At 41.8% G+C, this 27,678-nt stretch overlaps 1 protein-coding gene across 1 annotated transcript; it reads right to left on the bottom strand.

Annotated features, from left to right (window-relative positions):
• On the bottom strand, positions 1-27,678 carry ddx20 (DEAD (Asp-Glu-Ala-Asp) box polypeptide 20). Its single transcript, XM_069941959.1, has 11 exons — positions 27,431-27,678; positions 23,949-24,043; positions 22,628-22,796; positions 21,478-21,592; positions 16,542-16,684; positions 13,788-13,926; positions 11,366-11,424; positions 11,006-11,088; positions 8,111-8,216; positions 7,137-7,238; positions 1-1,415 (listed from the first exon to the last, which is right to left on the bottom strand). The coding sequence occupies exons 1-11, from the start codon at positions 27,630-27,632 to the stop codon at positions 70-72; spliced, it is 2,559 nt and encodes an 852-aa protein (XP_069798060.1). The 5' UTR covers positions 27,633-27,678; the 3' UTR covers positions 1-69.

Here is a 27,678-nt window from a genome sequence, read left to right as displayed (position 1 = left end):
TCATAATGACAAAACCTTTATTCTAGTAGCTTAGGTGTAGTACAAAACTTTTGCATCAAAGCTGAATTTTTATGGTTTAAATAGCTCTTTTAGATACACAGAGTTCATCTGGTAAGCTTTGAGCCAATTAGAATTCCTCTCTGAGCTTCCATAGTAAGGATAGCCAATAGTAGCATAGTAATTTCTCCACGCATGATAATAAGCCTTCCAATAATCACTTGCATTTTCCAAGTTAGCGGGCAAGTGCTCACTTTGATGACAAGGAAATGATGCATCCTTGGGACTCGCTTCCATGACACCAGGCACTTTGGCTGTTCTGGCTGATCCAAACTTGGGATCACCTTTCGATCTTTTCACAACGCCTTTAGCAGACCAGCTCCCAGGTGAGCTGCTTTTACGTCCCAATCCTTTACCACTGTCAGGTCGTTTCTTAGAGGATATATTGGTGAAAGAAGTGGAATGTGGAGACATACTTTGCTCACCAGGATGTTGGACAGTTGGGAAGCTCTTTTGGTTCGGGTAGAGAAAGTCCTGTGTCACTGGGCTCTGGACTTGTGCCAGCAGGTCTTCCTTTGGGACTTGTGCAGTCACTGGTGTCTCAGGGGAAGATTCTCTGCTGCTGGAACTGCTTCTCCTGGAAGAGCCTACACTGCGATTAGAATCACTGCAGTCTTGGCTATCTAACCCAGATGACTGTGCCCTGTTTTGAGAGGTATGCAAACTTACTATATCCCTTTTGTTTAAAAATAGTTTACTGTTCTGTTCCCTGGACATCTGCTCCCTCACTATCACCTCCGGGGTTCCCAAATTTTCACCTTCAATCAACGACTTCTCCTTTAAAATGCCAGGAAAACCCACCCATTGTCTTACTATTTCTACTGGGTTCTCATTCCGCTCAGTGAGAAAGCTCTCATAATCCTTCACTATTTCCAAGAAACTCAACAACCTCTTTTCACGTTTCAGTCTTTTCTTAAACAACGTTAATGGTGAGATTTTTGGAAGTGATTCTTGCAGAGCCTTCTTCTCTTGAAGTGTGATGCTGGGCTCTTTACTGGATGACTGGAACTCCTCACTGGATAGGCCGTCACGGAGATTTGACTGCACTTTCATTTTGATGTCCTTGTCAGGTACATAACCACCACCGACATCTGGCAGCCTCCTTGTACCTCCCTCAAATAGATCCTGATGTTCTTTCTCAGCTGGCATTTTCCTCAATTTCAGAACTTTTCTCTTGGTGAGTTTCTTTCCAGCAAGTTCAACTCTGGACAGGGTCAGGGGCTCTGGGTCTGTGACCTGCTGTTTTGCAATGACTGAAGGTTCTTCAAAAGTTGTAAGGGATGAATTTTCAGCCTCTTGCATCTTAACATTTACGTCCCACTCAACCGCCTCTTCCAGTAACCCCGATGGAACTGGATCTGTTTAAAAACAAAAAGTTGTAAAGGATTTTTAGTGCCCAAGTAGAACCTTATATTTCTGAAAACTCTTAATGGGCAGAGCAGACAGAGTAGAGGAGTCTTGAGGTGTGATGGAAATAAATCACAAAAATCTGTAGGGTTGAAGTAAAAACAAAATGCAAGAGAAACTCAGCAGGTCAAACAGTGTCCTTCATGTAGCAAAAGTAAAAATACATAACTGACGTGTCGGGTTTGAGCCCTTCATCAAGGTATGAGAGAATGCCGGCAAGCGTCTGAACAAAAAGGTGGAGGGGTGGGCGGTGGCAACGGCAGAAGATGATAGGTAGAGAAAGGATAGAAGGGCTCTTTAATGACTGGAGCCCTTCATCTTGAGATGCCCAGGAATGCAGAAGGCTGCAGAAGTGGCAAACCTAACCAGGTCCATTACAAACACAAAGTGCTGCCAACGTCGCAAATAACCCCCAACATCATGTTCATGATCTCTTCTCAGTGTTACCTTCAAGCAGAAGGGACAGAAATCTGAAGCCCACTCCCTGTAGTTTCAAAGTCAGCTATCAGGCTCTTGAACTACCGTATTACCCAAATAGGAATACTAATCAAACAATGTCGGTACCAATACCAAAAGGAAGTGTCATACTGAAAATCAGCAACATTAATACTGGCTGATGTTGCCATCCACTCATCCAAGTGAACTGATGGAAATAATTAACTTATGAATCAAACTTTTATCTACACATCATTGCATTTATTTATTATTCTAATTCTATCACTGGAGAACAATAATTTCACTGGACAACAAATTTTTTGAAAAGGTTTGTTTCCTGAAAAATTGGGGATGATAGCTGAACACAAAGATAATTTCAGATTTGCTGTATCACGTAGGAAGTTGGAGAAGCATTAACTTTTATTGAATTTAGCGTGTTTAATTGCATAATGATGCTGACGCTGCACAGTTCAAATGACCTAAAAATGTTTTGACGCTGAATTTAATTTGTACTCGGCATCTGATGCCTCTTGTGTCAGTGTCAAACATTAGTCAGCCAGCATTAATGGATTCCAATGGTCTTGATATCGCTTTTGCACGGTCACAATATCCTGGTGAAACTTTTCACCATGTTCATCACTGACTGCACCAAGATCAGCAGGAAAGAAGTCCAAGGTACAAATGCAATAAATGCTATTGTTAAGTACGTTCATTAGGCTATTACCCGAAGAACATGTGCATCACCATGCGTTCAACCTTATGCATGGCATCCGTACATGTGAGCTGCTTTTATAGCCTGTCTGCATCTATCCTGACTAAGCATGCACAGATCTCAGGCAACATTAGCACCTGCACTGAGTACATACCCAGGCATGCTTGGACTGACCAAATCAGTTTGCTTTGCAGGCAATATACTAGTAGATTTAAAGTATGGCAGAAAATCACAATAGGTTGTATCTTTTTTTTAAAAAATGGAAAATATTATGGTGAATTTTGTGATCAGCGGCTCAAAATCCGTAAAATACATCCAAAAGCGTTCAGGAAGTAAAATCTTAGTTGTCCAGTGTTATATGATGTTATATATTATATAAGTTCAATTCCAATTGAACTTGATACTATCATAAAATATTTAAATAAGAGGAAACTGATTTTACTCTAACTTTTCTTAATCAAAGCTTTTCATTTGAGCAAGATGTTTTCCGGATGAAGTCACCCACGAACTCAGTCAGAAAATATTTCAATCACAAGACCCAGCACATTACATGCCAGGAAATTCAGTCCCAGCTGAATGCCTGTGGAATTGCAGCTGAACCTTTCTGCTTCAGATACCTTCATTCACTTTGCAGCCAAATGTTCCAAATAATTTTGCACTGCTCTATAAATGATGCAATTTTCCCTCACTACACAGATTCAACCAGCTGAGTAGGGCAAAGGAAATTAACAAGATGCCAGATATTGTCAAAATACATGTAATGTAAATTATTTAAATTTTACATGTAGACATACATTTAGAAAATATACATTATTCAGTTAATAATTCAAATACAGGGTTTCAAATGCTGTGGGGACCACTCTTGAATTTCATAACCTCAAGACATTATTTTCAAATTTTAATATTTTCCATTTTATTTCATAAACCTTGGGTTAGGGAATAGGGTTTAGAACCATGCTGCACGTGGAAAATCTTTCTACTTGATATAATTTTGAATTATGGTTGTTTTATATGCTTCATTGTTTTGTGAGTTATCTAATTTCTCATTTATCATTAGTATTATGCATTCCATTATTGTTTTGTATGTATTATTCCAAAAACTGAAACGTTTTTTTCTGCAGATGACGTCTGCTCAAAGATGGAATTTATCACCAAACATAACCTTAGCTCAACTCCCCTGTATCCCGTCGCGTTCTGTTACTTTATAAGGGCCTCCAAATCACCTCTACTGACACCCGTCCAGTGTTGCAGCACTTTTAGTCGGCCCGGTGGGGCTCAATGGCCATTAATGCTTCCCATAATCCAGCACAGTGGAACCAAGGGGGCTGTTCTCCTGGGACTGGTACAGCTTTTGGGGGGGGGGGGGGGGGGGATGTGGGGGTAGACGGCAGCACAATTCAGGCGGGTAAGGGGGGGGGGGGGAGAGACGGAAGCTTATATGTGAAAATCAACAAAAATATTTAAAAAGAAAAAAATTAGACATACAGCACAGTAACTGGCCATTTCAGTCAATGAGTCCATGCTTCCCAATTTACACCCTATTAACCTACACCCCTGGTACATTTTGAATGGTGGGAGCAAACCGGAGCCTCCGGAGAAAACCCACACAGACACAGAGAGAAGGTATAAACTCCTTATAGACCCCAGTCCAGTCTCGATCGCCGGCGCTGTAAATGTCCAGATCAACTAGGAATTTAATTATTTCATGAGCCATTCCATCCTTGCCCTTCAAAATGAGATTTCGTGTTACAGATAATTGCAAAAGCAATTGATTCACAGGCTAGCATTGTCAGGCTAGCAGCCTATGACAAGGATCAGTTTTCTCACTGTGGTCTTATGTGGTTTGGAGCCATTTGGAAGAGTTGCATTATGTAATCAAGTGGCGATAAATAAAAGGTAACAAATAGCCCATGTCAAATGCAAGGTGGAAGAAAACTTGGGAAGTAATGCAGTAAGTTTTGGTGGAAATGTCTGGAAGAAAAGGTGAAATGGAGTCATGGGTACAGAATCATCAAGCAAAATAGCAATAGGTTGTTCCAATCTCTAGAATAAAATTGAAAAGCAGAGATATTTAATTTGTAAAAAAAAAATTGTATAATGCCTAATGAACATAATGTGCACATTTAAGATGGGAGGAGGGATGTACAAGAATTGAGGGTAATGTGGGAGAACAGATTACAGGTAAAATTAGTGAAGGAATGAGATTGGCTCTGAATAGCATAAACAGACTCCGAGGTCATAAGAAAATATGAAATAATTTATTTCCTGGGACCCTTCTCTAGAAACCCAAGAGTGATCCTTTAAATACTGTAAGTGGTTTAAAATAATTGATGTTGGAAGTAGTAGATCATTGCTTTAAAGCAGTGGTTCTCAACCTCCCCACCCCCAACCTTAGATAATCCCTTACTAACCACAGAGAATCTGTGGCATAATATAGTGGGGGAAATAGGTGGAGAAAACACTGCTTTAAAGGCTCCAATATTCAATGAAATTCTGGAGGTTCACAAGCTGTTCAAAAGGACAAAGAACAACTATCAATTATGATGGAGCCAGTAGAAGTGGTGGTGGTGAAGAAATTGTGCGCAAGGGACCAGGAACAGATCTCCCTTACTCATCATCAGTACAGAATAAGTAATAGAAAGAATTGGTGCCTAAAAGCACAATACCATTGTCACTTATGAACAACTCCACAAGAAATAAGTAAACTTGCTTAATCCTTATTTGTGCAGGCAGAATTCTCGTTCAGCATCAAAAATACAGGCAAACGCTGCAAGATGCAACCTCATTCACTACGATTTGAAAATCTGCGACCATTTCCTGTTTTGGGCGTGTTTGTATTCCCGCAATGTTAAACTTATTTTCCTGGTTTAGTAATGACTAGCGAACATTTGGATGAAATTCAGTCAAAATCCATCCTAATCTGGTTCCTGATCAAACTTTCATCCCACAGACCTTTTGTCATTCCCAACACTGATCCCATTGCCCTGCCCTCTCCCAACAGCCCTGTATTAGTCCCCACTCTAATCCCACTGCCCCACTCTCCCAACAGCCCTGTATCCGTCCCCACACTGATCCCACTGCCCTGCCTTCTCCCAACAGCACTGTATCAGTCCCCACACTGATCCCACTGCCCTGCCCTCTCCCACAGCCCTGTATCAGTCCCCACACTGATCCCACTGCCCTGCCCTCTCCCAACAGCGCTGTATCAGTCCCCACACTGCTCCCACTGCCCTGCTCTCTCCCACAGCCCTTTATCAGTCCCCCACTCTAATCCCACTGCCCTTGCTAGCTTTCCGACTGAACTAAAAGTGATTGACCAATATTTATCAATGTTTATTGGAAAAAAACAATGCTTGCAATTATGTTACTACTGTATTAGTAAGATAAATGTAAATCACTGGCATAATGAGTTGAGGTCCTGTATTTATATGGAAAAAATAACAATTTGCATGATAATTATGATTTTTTTGTTAAGATGTGGTCGTCTTAATTAAAATGTGTGAATTTAGTAATATCATAAACTGCTGTATGCATTTTTTTTCCCCTTGTGGGGTCTGTTGAGGGTGGGGGGAGGGTTGGGGTAGTTGTAGCTCTCTTATATTATGGATTTTGTAAAAGTTTTTGTTTTGAAAGTATTAAATAAAGTTTTTTTTTAAAGTACATCACAACTTTGGACAAATATTTTTCTAAAAAATAGTTTAATTATGATGTAATTATGATTATGAAATAAATGAAAAATATCAATTATTTTTATTAACCTTAATAGTTTTGCCATTATATGGAGCTAAATGTTGTTTTTAAAAAAACCTTTTTGTAAGTCTTGATGGACATTCTGAAAGGATGAGGATTTATCATAATTATTCCCATTGATTCTTACAGGGTTTGCCTGTATTGAACATTAAGAAATTTCTTTTTTTTTTTTTCGCAAAAAGAAACTTGAACTTGGCAGGCTGGGTTCTGATGCTATTTTGATCACAGGTTCGCTGCATCAGCTGGCAGGAGAGAATCCGAGCCCCAAGTCCTCACGAGTTTATAGGTGATAATTGGTTCGAACTGTGTTTTTTAAACTATACCGTAGCTCCCCTATCTAACCACTATGTCAGATAAAATACTGCATTAATTTTATTTCAAGCATAGCATCTGTGAAAAAAACATTTAGTTTATTTAGTTTATTTTTGTAGGCTGATGCTATGAAGATCAGGCACTTCATATGATCTACAGGAATTTGTTTTAGTTTTTATATTGTGGTTAAGTCTTAAAATATTGAATTGGAGTGCAAAACATTGTTATTTAAAAAGAGTAAGATGACATCATATAGTTGGGAAATTTATTTAAATGTTTATGTATTAGTGTGATATGCAGTTTTTTCGGAAACAAATTCTCATGCTAGTAAGATTGGAAACAATCCGCTTAAGTATTTTGGCTGTTAATAGCAAGAAGGAACTGACACGTTCAAATTACAAATTGGATACGGATAGGTATCATTTAGTACCTGTCTGTGAATCAAAATGGAGTCTTCACTTACCAGGGAGAGAGAGAAGCTGAAGATTACAACGCCGTGCTATCAATCCCAACTCATTCTCCTCTTCACCACGGCAACAATACGTCACAGCTATACCTTGAGTGCCTAAATGAATAGCAAAATAAAATTAAAGTGCAAAAGGGTTTCTCTGCTGTTCACCCTTATTAAAATTAAAATGTCACCTTGTAATTTTACTCCCACTTTTTTGTTACAGGAATGAATGATATTATTTTCCTTCCAGTCGACCAATTGTGCTCATTCCACAATTTGCAAATGTGAAGAACAAGGTTGTGCAAATGGAAATGCCTCACAAGGCATTAAAGAGGATACAAGAGAATGCAGATGCTGGAATCTAGACCACAAAACTACTGAGGGAATCAGCATCCATAGTGAGAAATGGACAGTCCACACTTCTGGTGAAAACCCTGCTTCAAAGAGTCAAATCATATCCCAGCACATCTTGGGGATGTGAGAGGAACCTGACACACACAAATAAATTGAATAAACTCTTGACTGAGAGCACCTAGTCAAGAATGAACAAAGAACCTTGGAGCTTCAATGCCAATTCCATTGCCTTTCGCTCACCTCCCCCACAACAAAAATAGTTTTTTATTAGTGAATTTTTTTTCTTGCTCATCAGTTCTAAATACCCTAGCCAGGGGAAACAAATTCCATTAAGTATAAGCTAGAGCAAGAGGCACTTTAAAAGGAACATCAAAAAAATTTTTCAACATTCATGACCATAAATTAATTCCTTTAATTCATCTCTTTAGAAGCCCTGAGCTACATTTTACAGCTAGGTTTTAATGAACCACCCTTTGCACAATTTCAGAAAGTCACAGTATGCCTTCGATACATACGAGAAAGAAATAAAAGCTTAAAAGCAGACACTGATAGCAAAACATGGAGTCAGTTCGACTACTGGCACTGAAACCAGAACAAAACCCAGTTTCCGTGTGGTAAATAGAAAGTCATACCAAAACGACCAGCTCTTCCAATTCGATGCATGTACGTTTCCCAGTCTTGGGGAATATCAAGATTAACAACTAAATTCACTTTCTCAGCATCAATTCCCCTAGAAGTCTGAAAAAGTCACATATAGAAACATCAAGATTAACAACTAGATTCACTTTTTCAGGATCAATTCCCCTAGAAGTTTGGAAAAAGTCACATATGGAAACATCAAGACAGAAGCAAATTATAATTTGGTGCTAGAAATTTAAAATAAAAGCAAAATGCTGGAAGTGTTCAGCACCATTCACTCACTTGGACGAGGAGAGGTACAGAAAGACAAGTCTCAGCACCAAGCACCCTTTAAAAAGTTGGCAGCCTCTGCAAAGCTGCTGTGGTTCATTGAATATTTAAAATGCAGATTGACAAATGTTCAGCCAGATAAAAATCAAGGGACACTGCAATCAAGTGGTAGAGTCAACTTCCAACATTAGCCACAACTTTACTGAATTATGGAGCAGACTCAAGTGGTTTACTCGTGCTTTTGTTTCTCAAATGTTTAAATCTCTGATATCATTATATGAAGGTCAGATGTGTTGGGTAGAAACTTCCAGGATTTTTACATTCAACAATATGAACATACATCCGAGTAAAGGCAATGTGGAAGGTGATGTACTTTCTGTCCTTAACCCTAATAAGCATCATTAGGAAGGCTGATAAAGTTGCTGCAGTGCTTTTTATTAACTGTCTACAGTGCAGACTTGGTACACCAGTGAAGCAAATGAATATTTAAGGTGAGAGTACTTCATTACTACTTAAGGTCAGAGTTAGCCAGCTCAATTTGTTATAAAGTGGACAACTGTATTTGAAGTCAGCTATAGCCAAAATGTCCAGAGATTTCCTTGGAGCACTCCTTTTACATCAGCTTCGCACTCCCCCCTCCCCACAAGCTGCTTCTGCCAAAGGAAATCAGAGAGCCCACAGAAGAGCATGAATTTTCAGGGCAATGAATATTAAAGTAACCACTCACCACCACTAGAGGATGCCCATGAGCTTTGTAAACATTGTCCAATAAGAGAAGGCAGTTTGTGCTCCACAACGTAACAGCAGTGAGACCCACCATCAAAGTAACGCTCACCTTCGGGCTCAAACAGTGGCAGCTCCCAACCATCATCACCTTAATTTTACATGTAAATCACATTTGATGTTCAGCACCAACTCGCCTAAACATCTGTCTCTTCTCCCAAGTTGAACAGTTTAAAAAAAATCTACTGCACAAATTGAAGAGGAATGGGAGAAAATTACTAATATTTACCCCTCAATCAACTCAAAAGCAAATAATAGCCATTATTGAGATACCAAAAAGGTATATTTCTGAGACCTTTGTTCAAAAATTGATTCCCATATTTTTTATAAAGAACTGCAAAAATGTTACACTGATTGTAAAGTGACTGGCACTCCAAAGTGTTGAAATGCACAATACAAATGCAAAGACCAGTTTCAGTCCTGTGTGGCAACAAGGCATTAACAACTATGATTAACACTGGCTCCCTGCAGGGACATTGTTCTTTTAATACAAAGTTTATTAGAGTTTTGTTAGGATTCCAAGTCAATGCAACTTGTTAGTTTGACACCTAATTGGCAACACTGCTGGAGCTGTAGTGGCAAAACTGATGCTGGTGCAGACCCACGGGGAGCAAGGGAGCAGAGATGCAACGCTGCCACAGGGTCCAGCCGCCGAGATGACTGCCCTCAGCTCCGCACGGGCTTTGAACAGCCGGTTGAGGGAGCCAACAGTAGTTTTATTTGAAATCCTGCAACTGCGGGTCTGCACCCAAGATGGTGGCGCCTATTAATCGGCATCAGCCACGAGGGGCTACAGATTCCAAGGAAGTGGAGGACTGGAGCAGGGCACCAGAGGACAGGAAGGGGATGGTGATCATGGTGGGGGACCAGTGAGGGGGCTCTGGGGCTGCTGGTGACTCAAGGCAAGGAACCCATGTAAACTGTGGGCTACTGTTGAGAGACTCGTGCCAGGCTGTGGCTGTTGGAGACTGGCTCGAATTGGCTGGAGGGGTACCAGTATCGGAACTGGAATGCGAGGAAATGCCGAGGGCGCTGAAGGATTCCTGACCGTGTTGGAGGTTGGGATCTTGAGCTCTAGTTGCTAATGGTTTGGACTGGATTGTGTGTAGCTGCGGGGGCAGCAGAAGCGCTGGAAGCGAATCTACAGACACTCGGGGCTTCTCTCTGACTAAGTCTGATTGTAAGAGGCGCTTTTGTCTGACTTGCAGAAGGCAAAATGACAATATTAAGAGGAAAGCGTAAAGGGTAAGAATGGGATTGAAGCAGATAGTTGACTTACAACATGCACAATGAATAGAGTCAAATGGGTTAATCACATCTATATTATGAGAATTTTTGACTAGTTTCTCCTTTGCAGATGAGCACCATTTATCTAAATAAACACAACTTGTTCACTCAGGTTCAAACTCTCCCCTTTAATGCAACTTCTCAATGCCTCAGGATTGTAACCCAATAAACAATGCAACATACTATGCAGACCAAAGTTTACCTTGCACTGCTTAATTAGCTTATAGGGCAATGAGAAGTGGTTTGGGAAGACTCATGCACAGGTGGCAAGACGTACCGCTCTGACAAACAAAGCTTGTGGATGATCTCAGAGAATGGTGAATCTATGGAATGTACTGCCCATGGAAGCAGTGGAGGCTACCTCAGTAAATATAATTAAGATAACAGTGGATTGATTTTTTACATAGTAGGGGAATTAAGGTATACGAGGAAAAGACAGAGAGACAGAGATGAACCCATCAGCACTGAATGGCGGAACAGGCTCAATGGGCCAGATGGCCTGCTCCTATTTCTTATCTTCTTATTACGATCTTGTCTACAAAACTCACCAAGTCAGTTGAAATGAGGACACGACATTTGAACTGCTTTAGTTTCGACATAGCTTCAAGCCGCTGATTCTGGTTCATACTTCCTAAATAGAAGCAACAACATGAATGAATGCCAAAGTAACATATTACGAGCCATGGGCTGCACTCTGGAATGAATTTATCAATACATCTGTTTAACAGTTAGACTTTCATTTTGAATGAAGGTGGGATGAGAGTTATTTTCCAGAGTACTAGAAAATGCTCCCCAAAGTTTCAGTAACTTTAGGCAAAAGTAGTAATTGTTGATCAGATGCAGGCTTTGGTTTTTGACTTAATTGAAATTCAAATTTGAATTATATACCTACAACACAATTCACCCACCTGATATACAGACAGCTGGAAGTCCTGTTGAAGTGAGAATGTCTGCAAGACGCTGGGCTCTATCCAAAAACATAAGTGAAAGAAACTTTCTCAGTAAGGTGGTTAAAAATTTATAGTTTCTGAACTAAAGCACAGAACTTGTTTAAAGACTGATCAAACAAAAAGTGTTATTTTAGAAAAACAATGAAACCAAGGCAAAACTATCCAATTACATTAAAAATAAAATCTTTATTAATACATAAAGAGTCCATTTCACACTAGCACTTTAACCCAGAAATTAACTGCCAATCTACTGGTTAACATGCAGAGGTCAAATCATCCTCGGGATGAACCGCCCGCTTCATTTTTTTTGTGTAGCTGGAAAGATAGAAGGATGGAAGAAATCAAAACTTGACTGCTTCACAGGGAAGGGGGCCCATAAACTTAGAGCAGAGTCCATAACTGAAAAATGGCTGAATTAGATCATCAACGAACAAGTACTTCAAGTTCACTTGCATCTATCTGATCCCCATACTTGTCTTTCATTCCTCTCAACCTTAATCACCCTCATTGCAACAATCAACCAAGGGAATCTAGTGCACGAAATCTGTGCTTTGCTCATACTCATGATACAGACAAGGTAGTAAGACAGCATTGATGTACAAAATCCAAAGAGCCAAGAATGTTCTCATGGAAGTCAAACACAAAATGCTGAAGAGGTTTGATCTGCTCACTACTGGAAGGAAGTATGATGACCAATGAGCAAAAAAAGAGGGGAGATGAATGGGGAAAATAAAAGAAATGTTGAGATTTTTAATCTATCGTCTGAAATGGTTAGCCACTGAGACGTCGCCATATTTTAGGAGGGAAAGCACAAATGCTCAACAAAACTGTGTCCAGTTTCTCCATCATAGAGGACACTTCAAGAAGAGCACCAAATGCAGAAGATGACCCCCACAGATTCACACGTGTTGTTTCACTTAGGATTGTCTGGGGCCCCAAGTGGTGGTGAGGGAAGAGGTGTGGATGCAAGTGTCACATTTCCTGCAGCTACAGAGGTGGGCACCGAGGGGGCAATTAGTTGGAAGGGATGAAAGAATCTCCAAGGGAGTAGAAGAGAGGGGAAGATGAGTGGGATCAGACTGGAGGTGGCAGAAATTGCAGTATATGCTGGATGCAGAGGCAGGTGGGGCAGTATGCAAGGACAATGAGAATCTTATTCTTGCTACATCTAGGGGCAGAAAGGGCCAGGGTAGATGTGCAGGATATAGAGATGCGGGTAAGGGGTGAGCAACTTCATTTAAGGAAGGATGTGATGGCATTGATCCCATTGATGAGAGGATTAATGTACAAGTATTTGATGGCTCTAGTCCTATATTTGCTAGAGTTTGGAAGAATGGGAGGGGTGATCTCATTGAAACTAGTTGAATACTGAAAGGCCAGAATAGAGTGGACAGAAAGTGGCAGTAGACATCCAGTGATGGGAGTCATGCACCAGAGGGCACACTCTCAGAAAAGAGCATCCCTTTAGAACAAAAACAGAGAAATTTCTTTATGCACAGGGTGATGAACCTGTAGAATTCCTTTCCACAAGCAGCTGTGGTGGCCAAGTCCTTGGATATATTTAAAGGAAAAATTGATAGGTTCTAGTAGTGTCAAATATTGAAGGGAGATGGCAGGATAATGGGGTGGAGATGAAAGTATTTCAACCATGCCTCGAATGGCAGTGCAAACTGAATGGCTGAATAGCCTAGTCATGTTCCTACACCTTATAGTCTTATCTTTCCAAAGTAATTTTGTCTGAAGATTCAGTGAGCACAGAAGGATTGTTTCTTTACTTGGGCCTCTACCATCAACTTCATTCTTGTCCTAGAACACTGAACACTAGAGCACATTAGACTTCAGCCCACAATTTTATGCTGACCTATATATGCCTACAAAAACAAAACCCTCCCTACCTCATAATCCTTATTTTTCTTTCATCCATGTGCCTGTCTAAGAACCTTAAAAGGCACTATTGTTCCAGCTTCCACCACCACCCCTGGCAAGACATTCCAGGCACCAACAACTCTGTAAAAACACCGACTTTCCTCCCTTCCAGCTCCTCCTTTTCAGTTTTCCCTCATTCCATTCTCCCTGTTCCTAGGTGTTAAACTATTCTCATTTCTGAAGATGATTGTTGAAACATTAAAATCAATTCCTCTCTTTTCCTTATTTTGTTATAGATTTCCAGAATCCTTTTCTATTTTTAGCAGCTCTAGAATTCAAAAGAGAATCGATCTTGTACTTGGAAGACAACATCTTGCAGTGGCTACAAGGAATGGGCAGAGGAACTTGACTATATCAGATGGTTCAGAGAACAAGGAAAATTAACATACATAATAGCCATTTATATACATGTCATTATAGTTCATAGAGAAGAACAGCCAACACATCCACTTACCGACTGTGAAGATTTGAGAAGACAAGTGCCTGGTTAAAGGCGATCTTGCTGAACAATTCCAGTAAATGTTGTACCTTCTCCTCAAAAATCATGTGTGGAAGTGGGTGGAAATTTATAATCTTATAAAACTGCTTCAGTCCTGTTGGATAGAAATATTAACCAGGATCAAAACACTCCTTTTCTTCAATGTGGTCACTAAAGGAAGTTACTGGCTCAAAAGCATCAACAATAATTGACATGAAAATAAAAGTTAAATAAGTCAGGTTTGATGCACTGCAGTAATTTATATTTAATTCATAACCACAATCTTATTGCAAATCACCAGCACTGATCCTTAGTAAAGCATTCAGAGCTGCTTGACACCAAGTCAAAGCCCATCTGAAAAAGTGAGGTGAAACACGAAAATCTGCAAATGCTGTGATTTTAACAAAAGTGCAGGGAAAGCTGAAGGAACTCAGCAGGTCTCGCAGCATCCATCAGAGGTAAAGATATATTAGCAAACTTTCCGACCCAAGTCCTTCTTCGAGGTCTGAGTGAAAAGCAGGCAGGTGCCTGAATTAAAAGAAAGGCCTGTCTGCTTTTCACTCAGACATTGAGAAAAAGGCTTAGGACTGAAATGTGTTATGTCTTTACCTCTGACCTGTTGAGTTCCTTCAGCATTCATGAAAAAGTGAAGTTCAGATAGGAACAATACAAGTCAGTATTTAAAGTAATTTTCAACTATCATGCTCCTGTTCAACAAAATGAATTTTTCAACTATCATGCTCCTGCTCGACAAAAAGAACTGGCAGATGTTTGGAAATTGTTTTAACCATGTCCAATGTGCAAGGCATCATGTTTAGTTAACATCTGACTGGAATAATACATTCAGCAACATCAATAAAAAGCAAAAAAATTAATCCGGAACTGCAGGGGAAAAAAAATGAAGAATTAACATTTCAGTTTTGGATCTAGCGTCTTCAAATGCCCTACCACCCAATAACTAAATGCAAGAAGAGCATTTGGGTGAATTAAAAACCATTGATAACTATTGTGACCCAGGGAACTATTTCAAGTCAAAGCTGTCACTAGAACTATAGAAAAACAGCAGGCAAGAGCTTAAGGAACACACAAAGGTTTTGACACACAAGTGGAAAATCCAGCAACTTGCCTTGCAAGAAATCACATTTAATTGTTACCATTTTAAGTAGGACTATTATGGAAATAGCTTTTTTACCCTTCTCCACTCGAGTTTACTTCCTCCTCCTCAAAAACAAAAGGAATTTCACTCCTCACTGATGTACTGCTTTCAGAAACCTCACTCAAAAGAATCAATACTCGAGATTTACAAGCCAGGGCCACAGAAATAAATGAAAATGGAAAATTCAACTTCCCCGTCACCTTCAAGGGGGGGTAGTGAACTAATTGCTTCATTCTCAGACAGGCATTAAAAACTCATCTTTTTTTTAATCATCTGCAGATGCAGCTAAATAATCCCATGACATTAATCAGAGCAGAGAAGGGATTTTGTTCCATAATCTCAGCGTACAATCTACCATCACAGGGACACAGATGGGAAGAGTAATTACCCTGCGTTCCTTTCGCAAAAAGTCTACTATATTGACTCAAATAGAAGCATTAACAACATTCACAGAGCAATTATTTCAGCCAATGTGATAATGTAAGAAATTCTAACTATTTTGAATATGTTCATTTTCCCTCTGGGAAATCAAAGTGGAAAAATAGCAGCAATTCCAACCAAAGAAATTAAACGTCCCAATCCCATAATGACTATGTATTAAGGCATTCAAACATGCACCCTTTTGGTTTTCACACTTAATACCGTATATACTCATGTAATAGCCGATCCCATATAAAGGCGGATATCCTTTTTTTGGCCCAAAAATCTTGCATTTCCCATATATCCTGTGTAAAAGTTAACCACCCTATTTTTGGCACTGGCCACCCAACCAGCTCAACTGGGCTCTCGCTGCCTCGACCATGGATCCTATCCTCGCCCACACGCCCACCAGAGTTTCCGATGCTCCGACCGCAAATCCTCACCTCCGCCGCCTGCCCATCCAAGCTCCCAACGCCTTAAACGACAAAATGGTCAAAAGTAGAATCCGTGCAAAGTCAACCCGCTAAATTTCACCTGAAAAGTTGGTCCCCAAAACTCAACAGTTACACAAATATTAAAAACAGATCTACACGTCCAATAAGAGTCTTTGGACACCCTTCTGTAGATAGAAGCTGCTCTGCATTCAAAGCAACTAATGAGACCAAGTCAAATAAATGGGGCTAAAACACAAATCAACTGACAACAAACATGCCCAAAGGTTAATGAGCTGATATGCACCTCAGGTACTTCAATTCCACCAAGAATTAATGCTGGGAAGGGAACGAGCAGGTGGGATGCAGAGTAAAGCTACAACCACAATGGCCCAACACCTCAAATAGAATTATACCATCAGTGTGATGTATAATGTAAGAATTCTGCATTCTGCAGCCACGAAAATTTACTGGCCTGAACTTGCAATTTGGTTGAATTAAGGACTGTTATTCTGAACTGGAGAAGGTAAAAAAGGAAAAGCACTGCATTCCACCAGTGGCAAAAACAAAGCTGAAGAGAATAACAGGCAATGCATGAGGGGCAATGATCTCTCACCAAGTTATCCTCTTTTGCAATAAGTTTGAGATTCCAAACTTTACCTTTCTATTGCCTTTCTACTGATTCCTTTACACTTCAAGCTATGAAAATCGAGGAAAACTTACCAAGGAGAGCTGGATCCGTAGGATTCAGTCGAACAAAACTGGGGTCCCGCATGTACCTCATTAAGTGTTGGGCCAAAGACTCTGGGTATGTGGCAGACAATGCCAGCATCTGTTTGTTTGATGGCAATGAGGAATAAATCCAACTGCATGGAAACAAAACAAAACCAAATCCTTAGGTATGTTTGTAGCTCACCTGTAATTCGCCTCCAGAATTAATGAAAGGATGTTTTACAATGCTGACAGAGGTTGATAGTTTTTAATCATCAAATTAAACTTTAACTCAGGTAAAATAAATTTTTACAAGTTATTTTGAAGGTGCTGAATGTCAAGAAGCAATTGCAATTGACTTCATGGTGCATATTCTCCTGTTAAAATGAATCTGGTACATAAAGCATTGAGTTGACTAACATTTTGATGCACAAATCTTAAAATTTAGGAGAAGCCCAAAAATCCGGACTGCTCAGGGTCGGTCCAGATTTTTGGGCAGTATTTTTAGAATTCAAATTTGAGGAATAAAGAGATGAACAGGTAAATTTTGATAGTTCATTCATTAGCAAATACAGCATGCTTCATTTATCTAAACAATCAAGTGGTTGAGCACCCTGTGGCACTTGCGCACTCACACAAAAACTCGCTAAATTTTCAAAGCCCGCATTCTCGGGTAGTCCGGATTTCTGGCATCTAAATTTTTGAACTTCTATTGTATTATGAGATCTCACTGGAAAAACACACCTGAAGTTCAAATACCAGCTGTCAATTACATGCAAGTAGTCAGTCAGGTCACTCATTACGTTTAAGATCATTTTGCTATTTATGGACAGCAGTGCTTCAAGTACTTGATGGGTCTCTCATCACGAGTCTTATATCCAGTATTCAACGCAAGCAAAGGACTGCAGAATATGCAGATCATGCCACTGTTACCATCTTATCTCTCTTTGGCTTGGCTTCGCGGACGAAGATTTATGGAGGGGGATGTCCACGTCTGCTGCAGGCTCGTTGGTGACTGACAAGTCCGACGCGGGACAGGCAGGCACGGTTGCAGCGGTTGCAAGGGAAAATTGGTGGGTTGGGTTTTTCCTCCTTTGTCTTTTGTCAGTGAGGTGGGCTCTGCGGTCTTCTTCAAAGGAGGTTGCTGCCCGCCGAACTGCGAGGCGCCAAGATGCACGGTTTGAGGCGATATCAGCCCACTGGCGGTGGTCAATGTGGCAGGCACCAAGAGCTTTCTTTAGGCAGTCCTTGTACCTCTTCTTTGGTGCACCTCTGGCTCGGTGGCCAGTGGAGAGCTCGCCATAGAACACGATCTTGGGAAGGCGATGGTCCTCCATTCTAGAGACGTGACCCACCCAGCGCAGTTGGGTCTTCAGCAGCATGGATTCAATGCTTGCGGACTCTGCCAGCTCGAGTACTTCGATGTTGGTGATGAAGTCATTCCAATGAATGTTGAGGATGGAGTGGAGACAGCGCTGATGGAAGCGTTCTAGGAGCCATAGGTGATGCCAGTAGAGGACCCATGATTCGGAGCCGAACAAGAGCGTGGGTATGACAACAGCTCTGTACACGCTGATCTTTGTGTGTTTCTTCAGGTGGTTGTTTTTCCAGACTCTTTTGTGTAGTTTTCCAAAGGTACTATTTGCCTTGGCGAGTCTGTTGTCTGTCTCTTTGTCGATCCTTGCATCAGATGAAATGGTGCAGCCGAGGTAGGTAAACTGGTTGACCGTTTTGAGTTCTGTGTGCCCGATGGAGATGTGGGGGGGATGGTGGTCATGGTGGGGAGCTGGCTGATGGAGGACCTCAGTTTTCTTCAGGCTGACTTTCAGGCCAAACATTTTGGCACTGTTACCAACTTTACCCTAAATTACATGATTATTTAGTTTACCACTAGAAGTGACAGTGTTGTTCTTTGCTCTGTCGATCCTGGCTCACCTTCTGCCTTGGTAAAAATCAGTTTCATCACAGCAATAAACACTCTCAATCTACAATAATTCAGTGGATCTGGTTTTGAAGGCCACATATGTAGGTAGCAAAAAAAACTTTGCACCATGTTCTTTCAGGCATTGCAAGTGCACAGGGTAGCTGGTGGAGAATCCAAGAGGAAGGGAGTGTGCAACAATGTAACTCAGACTTAACAATGAATAAGATGAAAGGTTAGATTATGAGAAGTGCAAGAGATGACTAGTATTTTTTCCATCTCGTTTGCCCAGACATGCCTCTTCCCTCTGTACAAAAAAATTTCACCCAATTGCTCCTCATTCCTTCTCAGGCTTCAGTCAGCAGGGTGCTATGGTCAGACCCTAGCTAGCAACACAGCTGACATTTGTAAGTGTCTAAAACTGGCAGTTTTTCTGGAATGGCAGTGGTGATCAGGAAACCAAAATGTAGGAATGCCTGGGGCAAAGGCCAGAATTTGCACATCTGTTAGGTAAATATAATCTGTCATCTGTACAAATCTTAGCTTCTGCATGAGGATGTATGATCACATATCTGACAAACAACTAAAGAACTAACACAGGAATGCTCCAGCAGCAGTTTCTTTAGAACTACTTAAAAGGTTATAAGCTTTCAGAAATGTCATCAATGCACTGTCACTCTTTAGAAAACTAATGTATGCACAGGATGTAGGATCTTATTTGAAGAGGATCCCCACTGTTGAAAGTTAATAAGTGAATGTTTGAACATAACTGTTTATATCTACTCAATCTGCAGCCAACCTGTGTAAACAAGTGTGTGTTTTGTGTAAAAAAACAAGTAACAATGCCAGGTCAACACTTTACAGAAGCAACCTCCAATAATCCAATGGTATAGGCGAACACTAGGAATATTTTGGAGAACTGTCGTTGAAAGAGCACGAGGGCACGACTTGGATTCTGTCCACTGACAAAAGATGGTGGCTTTAGTTTGTCAAGTGCCAATACATTTGTCAGTCCTCAGCCAGAAAGCAGCACAAATTTACTGAATTTAAAAAATCCATCAGGTTTAGTTTTATTTTAAATTAGACATATTGCATGGTCACAGGCCCTTCCAGCCCACGCTGCCCAAATACCCCAATTAAACTCCAACCCCGGTACATTTTTGAAGAGTGGGAGGAAACAGGAGCACCAGAGGAAACCCACAAACATGAGGTAAACATACAAATGCCTTACAGGCAGCGTTGGATTCGAACCCAGATCGCTGGCACTGTAATAGGGTTGCGCTGACCGCACCACCCTGTATTTACCTTTAACCTATCCTCCAGAATACTAGATAGTGGGAAACAAATTATATTTTTAAGTGAGAGGATTTTTGTTGGATAATGGCATCAAGGAATAGAGAAAATGGAAGCAAGCTACAAAACAAAAGCAATGGTGCTTAAATGGGTTGAAAATCTCAGACTCACTGGGTGGATCAAAAGATCCCATGAAACTCTTAAAAAGGATCAGTTTTAGTGCGAGAAGTAGTAGGCAAATTCCGCAGTGCAGACCAGTGTTAACTTGCCATATAATAGTTTATAAAGTGCATTATGATTCCTGGCTGCATTTCTTTTTGATAAATCCCCAATTTACTGACAACACAATAATTAGGTAATTGATAGAAAACTTAGAGGGTCTAAGTCTCCCCCTCTCCCATGTGGAAGTAGACATCTTACAACATCAACATTGACAATTGAATCACTAAAGCATAAACACCATGGAGCAAGTTCTGTTGAATGGGATTAGTCTAGATCGGCGCTTGATGACAGGATGAATAGGGCAGGTTAAAGGGCCTGTTTCCGTGCTACCTGACTAACGTGTTGGGGGAGGAGAAATCCATTTTATGGTATGTGACTGGAAATCACTAAGAAGATACAGAATCTTACTAATTGTAAAAGATGACTAGATATGCATTATCACAAGGACATGGATCACAAATATGAAGTTGGGATTAACATATTTTTTGGTAACAGTGGATTGAGTGCCATATTTGATGGCATACAAGGTCCACTTCCCGCCCCCCCTTCCCCCCCAAAAATGGCTCAAAAATATGCCCCAGGTCTTGAATGCGAAGTTGAAATTAGGGTGATAATGGTGAGTAACGCCGACATCAATCATTGCTGCATAGCTCACTAGCATCACCACTGTCCATCATCGGAGGCTATTGGCGGGCTGCTGGGGGTAGCAGGCAGTGGATTAATGCAGGGGCTGGTGGCAGGCTGTCGGGAGACTCTCCCGGCAGCTCGCTAACAGTCCCCACACTGATCCCACTGCCCTGCTCCCATCCCATCCCCACACTAATCCCACCGCCCTTCCCTCCCCCCGAAAAAAAACCAGGAGAGAGCAGGGCCAACATGGGACAGCGGGCCGCCGGGTGACTGCCAGACCAGCGCGGGGACCAACAGCAGCAATTTGTTTTTATAAAATGTTTTCTGCTATAGCCAAGTTGCTTTTGTTCTCTCTTGTAAATGACAGCGTTATTATTGAAACGATTTTTCCTGTTGCCCTAGTTGCATGCTTTGTCCAAGATTTTTTTCTGCTATACAGTAGCTACATATTTCAATAACATTAAATGCTTATCCATAAATACACTAAAAAATTAAATATTCCTTGCTGTAATGGGGGGGGGGGGGGGGGCGACATCTATATGCCATCAAATACAGTAGTTTATTTTTCTGTCACAAATTTTCAATTATTCTACTTGATTCATGCCAGTCTTTTAAACATGTCATTCTATTCTCCTATTTGCTTCACATTATCAACAAACATGCATTGCTCAAACAAGTTTATCTGCACCATTTCAATTCAAAAATATATTCCAGGAGCAAAATTCTTTCTTTAGGTGTTGTAGCTAAAGTTGGGTGATTTTCCACAGAATGAGAGCTCGATATTTTTTATTTTTAAGTCATTTTGCCAATTAAATCACCAGCTCCCAAAATAAAAATCACAAAGAATATTTTTTTAATCTCCAGAGATAAGTGCTTGCTCACTTGATTTGTTCCTGGAAGCTCCCCTCCTCCAGCAACTTATCTGCTTCATCCAGTACAAAGAGGCGGATACTGGCCGTTGGCAGAAAGCCGAGCTCAATCAGTTGCTTAATGCGCCCTGAAATAAGAGAAGTAATTAATTAGTAAAATTGGGCATCACTCTAAATTGGAAGGTTCCGCAGGGGATTAAAAAGTTTTACCTTTAAGTTAACATTCTTTAAAAATCCAACCTACCCACTGCTGCAAGAGATTCTTTTTCACTTCTTAAATCTTTGTAAGACTGGGACTAGTAATGTTTTCCTCACCAATGGCATACTTTGTACAATATTGAGGCAAACAGACTGAAAACTTATCAGCCATGATCTTAAATGAAAAGATGAACAGGTTCAGGGATGGGGAGGTCAATAACCTACTGGTGTTGTTTCTCCCTTGAAGTTCAATCAGAGAGAGGACAGACAAAGAAAGAAGAAGACTACAACACCAGATATGCAGTGGTTCGACCCATGTACCAAATAGTTTGATTCAAACCTTCAAACTCACTGGTGCACATTCCAATGCAGAATGTTTTATAGCATCTCAAGCTGAAACTCTGTGCAGTACTGAGGGAGGTGCACTGTCCAAGAGCCATCTACAGGGTGAAATCTTAAAGTGAAGCCACAACGACCCCTCTCATCAAGTTAGGGAATTTTCACCAATGTAAAAAGTAACATACACTTGCAACAATTTTGCAACTGGTCAGACTCTATAGCAAATTGGTACACAAATACACAGCATAAAAGGTATCCACATGATTTTTTATTTGTTGTCAAATATATTTTTTAGCTAAGAGATTCATAAAATGTACTGTTTCAATGTGGCACAGGGATTAGACTTGACCAACAAGTCTCAGAAGCAATGTGCAAAATCAAACAAGTTTATATTTCAAAACAGCTAAGGTGGTGAATGTGGGCTCAATTTTAACATTTAAAATGAATTTGGACAGGTACATGGATGGGAGAGGTATGGAGGGCTACGTACTGGGTGCAGGTCAGTGGGACTAGGGGAAAAAAAGGTTAGTCACAGACTAGAAGGGCCGAAGAGGCCTGTTTCTATGCTGTAATGTTCAATGGCTCTACATCCTTGCTAATTGATTTCCTTTCTCTGAGATCCTCACCTGGAGATCCAACTGCGATGTGGCATTTTTTAAGCCGAACTTTGTCCAGGCTCAGCGGGGTCCCTCCAATGAAAACATGGCATTCTAGGCCCTCCATTTTAATGCCAATTGCTGTAATGACAGAATGGATCTGCACAGCAATTTCCCTGGTGGGTGCCAGAACAAGAATCTGCAAGTAACAGAAAATGGGAATAATGGTGAAATCAACTTGCTTTGAATAGATAAAAATCATTACCGGAAATAAAATTGAGTTGTATAAGTAAATCGCACATAGGTAATAATAACCATCCAACAAAGTAGATATACTATTCCATATGGTTACAAATAACCCATGATACATTACGACAAAAAGACAACATGTAAAAATTATACTAATCTAACTCCGCCCTTGTGAAGTTATTGGTTGAACACATGTTCCACTACTGTAAAAGGGAAAACAACCAAACCACAAAAAGATCTAAATAATCTTATAAATTATGAAAATAATTAAAAGGACCCCATAAACTTGCAAAGTTAAAATTCATTTCAGTAGCAGAACATCTAATTTTTTCCAAAGTCAAGCATGCCATCACATCTGAAAGCTATTGAATACGAGTAGGAGGAACGACATCTTTCCATCTCACTAATATAGCTCTTCTAGCGATAAGGAAAGCAAAGGCAAGTCAGTTAGCTTACTCGTTCCAAACAGGGAAAAGGATTACAAATCAAATTAATATAAAGAACTAAAGACAAGCGACGAAAAATACTTTGCCAATTAATGGAAAGAGAAGGGCATCACCAAAACATATGAAACAATGTACCTTCTTAAGCCAATTGAACTTTGGAGAAGCAAGTTCAATGTACTATTTTAAATTATACTAATAAGTGTTGGGCATATAGAGAAGATGAATTTCCCAATTTCAAAATAGAGTCCCATGTAGCATTAGAAAATCATTGTCGAAAATCTTGCTCCCATAATTTCCTAGTCTTGTCCAGGGAATTACCACTAGACTCAAAGAACCGATATCAACATTTTATGATTAGGTTTAAAATTATAACTCTTCTCTATCATATTTAATTCCAGATCTTGAGGGAGTCTCAATACCAAGGAATTCAAAAAGCTCCTAATCTGAAAATATCTAAAAAAAAGTGATGTTCAGATAGTTTAAACTTAGAAGAGAATTGTTCAGAAGAAACCAGAATCTCAGAGAGAAGCTCAACAGAAGATACAAATTTTGGTGACAATATTATAGTCACTCAACTATTTTTCCTCATTACAATTTGCGTACTTCAGTCAAATAAATAAACAAGTAATCCCTGTACATTTTACACAAACACAAACCTGAGTTGCTGGATTCTCCAGGATGAGAGAGTCCAGTGCAATAGTAGAAAACACGCATGTTTTCCCTGTTCCAGACTTGGCTTGTACAATCAGATCTGAAAGACAGAATATGTCAATAGAAAATGCATTCATAAAATTGCCTCAAAGTGGAAAACACTGCACAATTTATAGTTCTTGTCTACATGCAAGTTTATGAGAGGGATATAGGGTGAACAGCCAAATCCTCTCCCCGCCACGCCCAAGCCAAGGCAGCAATGGCCAATACTAAGAACATCAATTTGAGGTGAATGGCAGTAAGCTTAGGGTAGACAAAGGTTTTTGTTCCCTCCCCCCAGCCCACCACCCCCCCCACCCCAAACACACTGCCAGGAATAGTAGTAAAGGCTAATGCAATAGGGAATAGAGATATTTAAGACTCAGATAGGTACATGCATGTAAAAAGGCTCATGGCCTCAGGGAAAGACGGGTCAATTAATATGGAGGATGACATATGTTGGCAAAACATCATGGGACGAAGGGCCTGTTCTGCGCTGTACAATTCTGCATTCCAAGTGCAACAGTGCATTCATGATATCAATATTTTGATGAATCATGGTAACAAGTATTACAATCAACCAAATAACTACTCTTCAATACTCAGTTTTAAAGTGCACCCATTAATGTCAATGGCCACAACCCACTGATTCCTCGACCAGCACCTTTACTGGGGGAAACTAACCATTAATTACTCCTTTCACAAGTCATGGGGCAAAATAATTACCATGCTCAAAATTTTTCATCAATCAAGAACTTTCTCTCATGCCATTAGGCTTACAAATGTGCTCTCATCTTGAGAGAACTGAGCAATAAATACAAAACGTGACAAGACTTTCTATGTAACTACTCACAGGGACAGAAATATACAGCACGGAAACCAGCTACTCAGCCCACTGAGTCCTTGCTGATAACACTGGACAAGAATTTTTTTTTCCCCCAAAAGGTTTGCTTCCTGAAAAAAATTTTGGGGATTATGATAGACAACTTCAAGATGAACACAAATTAATTTCAGATATGCTGTACCACGTAGGAAGTTGAAGAAACATTAAATTAACTTGTATTGCATTTAATATTAACCATATACCTGCCACAAATGTAACAGAATTTATCACAGCTGTTGACATTTTCAAGATATTTCTGCTGTATTCAATCTTCCTGAAGACAATAAATGCACTCACTATGCTATTGCCTGAAAAACATGTACATCAACAAGTGTTCAATCTATATCGATGTAATGCAGAGCATTGTATATGTCTGCTCTTTTTACAGCCTAAGCATGCCCAGGCCAAAGACAATATTTGCATTGTGCCTGCACTGAGTGCATGCCCATGCTTGGACTGACCATAGATAGCTTTGTGGGCAATATACGAGTAGACTTAAAATAGGAAAAGAAATCACAAAATAGGTTATATCTTTAGAAAAATACAGCAGCCCAAAATCCATAAAATACAGCCCAAAATCTTCATTGTCCAGTGTTATCAATCCAATCCTATGCTAACCAATTTTATTTTCCACCAACTCTTCTCCCAACCCTCCACAAGATTCTATCACGCATCTAAACACTGGGGACAACTAAGAATTGGCAATTAACCTACCAACCCACAAGCCTTTGGGATATGGGATGAAACCCAAGCAGCCACAGAGCATGTGCAACCCATAGATAGTAGTGAAGGTCAGGATCAAACCCAGGTCACTAGAAGTGAGGCAGTAACACAGCTGCTAGACACACTGGTTCACAACTTTCACAACCAAAGTTCCAGCCACAGCTACAATGTGACCTGGATGGAGTTTGTACTTTATGGATGTGACAACTCAAGTTTCAATGGCTTCCTGCAACATACTAAAAGCAAACAGGGTGACATGCAAATTGCACCTTATACAAGTGGGTGGAAGAAATGTAGGGATAATAATCAACAGAGAAATTGATGGAAAGGTGGGACTGCTGTGTGAACTGGAATAAACACAACAGAAGAGAGAAATACAAAAATATAGACCTGGAGTGAATTCCTCACAGTAAAAAAAACCTCAAAATTACTGTTATCTATTAGCTAATATTCCATCCATGATGCTGCAACACTTCTCACCATCCCCCTCCTTTCACATCCCCCACCCGCATCCAGTCTCATCCCCCACCCGCATCCAGTCTCATCCCCCACCCGCATCCAGTCTCATCCCCCACCCGCATCCAGTCTCATCCCCCACCCGCATCCAGTCTCATCCCCCACCCGCATCCAGTCTCATCCCCCACCCGCATCCAGTCTCATCCCCCACCCGCATCCAGTCTCATCCCCCACCCGCATCCAGTCTCATCCCCCACCCGCATCCAGTCTCATCCCCCACCCGCATCCAGTCTCATCCCCCACCCGCATCCAGTCTCATCCCCCACCCGCATCCAGTCTCATCCCCCACCCGCATCCAGTCTCATCCCCCACCCGCATCCAGTCTCATCCCCCACCCGCATCCAGTCTCATCCCCCACCCGCATCCAGTCTCATCCCCCACCCGCATCCAGTCTCATCCCCCACCCGCATCCAGTCTCATCCCCCACCCGCATCCAGTCTCATCCCCCACCCGCATCCAGTCTCATCCCCCACTAATTGGTGCCCCCCCACCCTATTTCTGACACCCTGCCGGTCTCTCCCCCTCCGGTCTCTCCCCCTCCGGTCTCTCCCCCTCCGGTCTCTCCCCCTCCGGTCTCTCCCCCTCCGGTCTCTCCCCCTCCGGTCTCTCCCCCTCCGGTCTCTCCCCCTCCGGTCTCTCCCCCTCCGGTCTCTCCCCCTCCGGTCTCTCCCCCTCCGGTCTCTCCCCCTCCGGTCTCTCCCCCTCCGGTCTCTCCCCCTCCGGTCTCTCCCCCTCCGGTCTCTCCCCCTCCGGTCTCTCCCCCTCCGGTCTCTCCCCCTCCGGTCACTCCCCCTCCGGTCACTCCCCCTCCAGTCACTCCCCCTCCGGTCACTCCCCCTCCGGTCTCTCCCCCTCCGGTCTCTCCCCCTGGTCACTCCCCCTCCACTCCCCCTCTGGTCTCTCCCCCTCCACTCTCCCACCGGTCTCTCCCCCTCCACTCCCCCTCTGGTCTCTCCCCCTCCACTCTCCCACCGGTCTCTCCCCATACCTCCCCCGGTCTCTCCCCCATTCCATCCCACCATTCTCTCCCCCATAACCCCCCCTCCAGTCTCCCCATCCCACTTCCCTGCCCCAGCCCCCTAGAGCTCTGCCTGCCTCTCTCCCTCCATTCACCTCTGCCCCCAACCTACCCATTTTCTCTCACCCCTCCCCACCCCCTCGCCCCTCCCCAACCCCTCACCCCTCCCCACCCATCCTCTCTCTCCCCACCCCCCGCCTCTCACTTGCCCCCCCATTCTCTCTCTCTCTCCCCCCCCCACACCCCCAGTCACCGCCCCTCCCGCTTCTTGTCTTCCTCACTCCCCCCCCCCCCCACCCCGTCCTCACCCAGCCCACAGCGCCCCAGTGGGATGGCTTTCAGCTGGATGGGAGAAGGCCGTTCGAAGCCAGCCTCCCTCAGCCCCTCCAGCACGGGCTGGGTGAGCAGCAAAGCTCCGAAGTCCACCCGCTCGGCCTCGTCCAGCAACACATCCCCGGTACGTTTCCGCTGGTCGATGCAGTGGGCAGCACGCCCCTCACTTAACGCCATCTTGGCTTGGGGGCGGCCGGGCAACAGGCAAACCTCGCGAGATGTT

This window comes from Narcine bancroftii, chromosome 5 (genome assembly GCF_036971445.1).
Source record: "Narcine bancroftii isolate sNarBan1 chromosome 5, sNarBan1.hap1, whole genome shotgun sequence".
Classification (NCBI taxonomy): Eukaryota; Metazoa; Chordata; class Chondrichthyes; order Torpediniformes; family Narcinidae; genus Narcine; species Narcine bancroftii.
The sequence above is the reverse complement of the archived record's forward strand: the minus strand, read 5'-3'. Positions and strand labels throughout refer to the sequence as shown.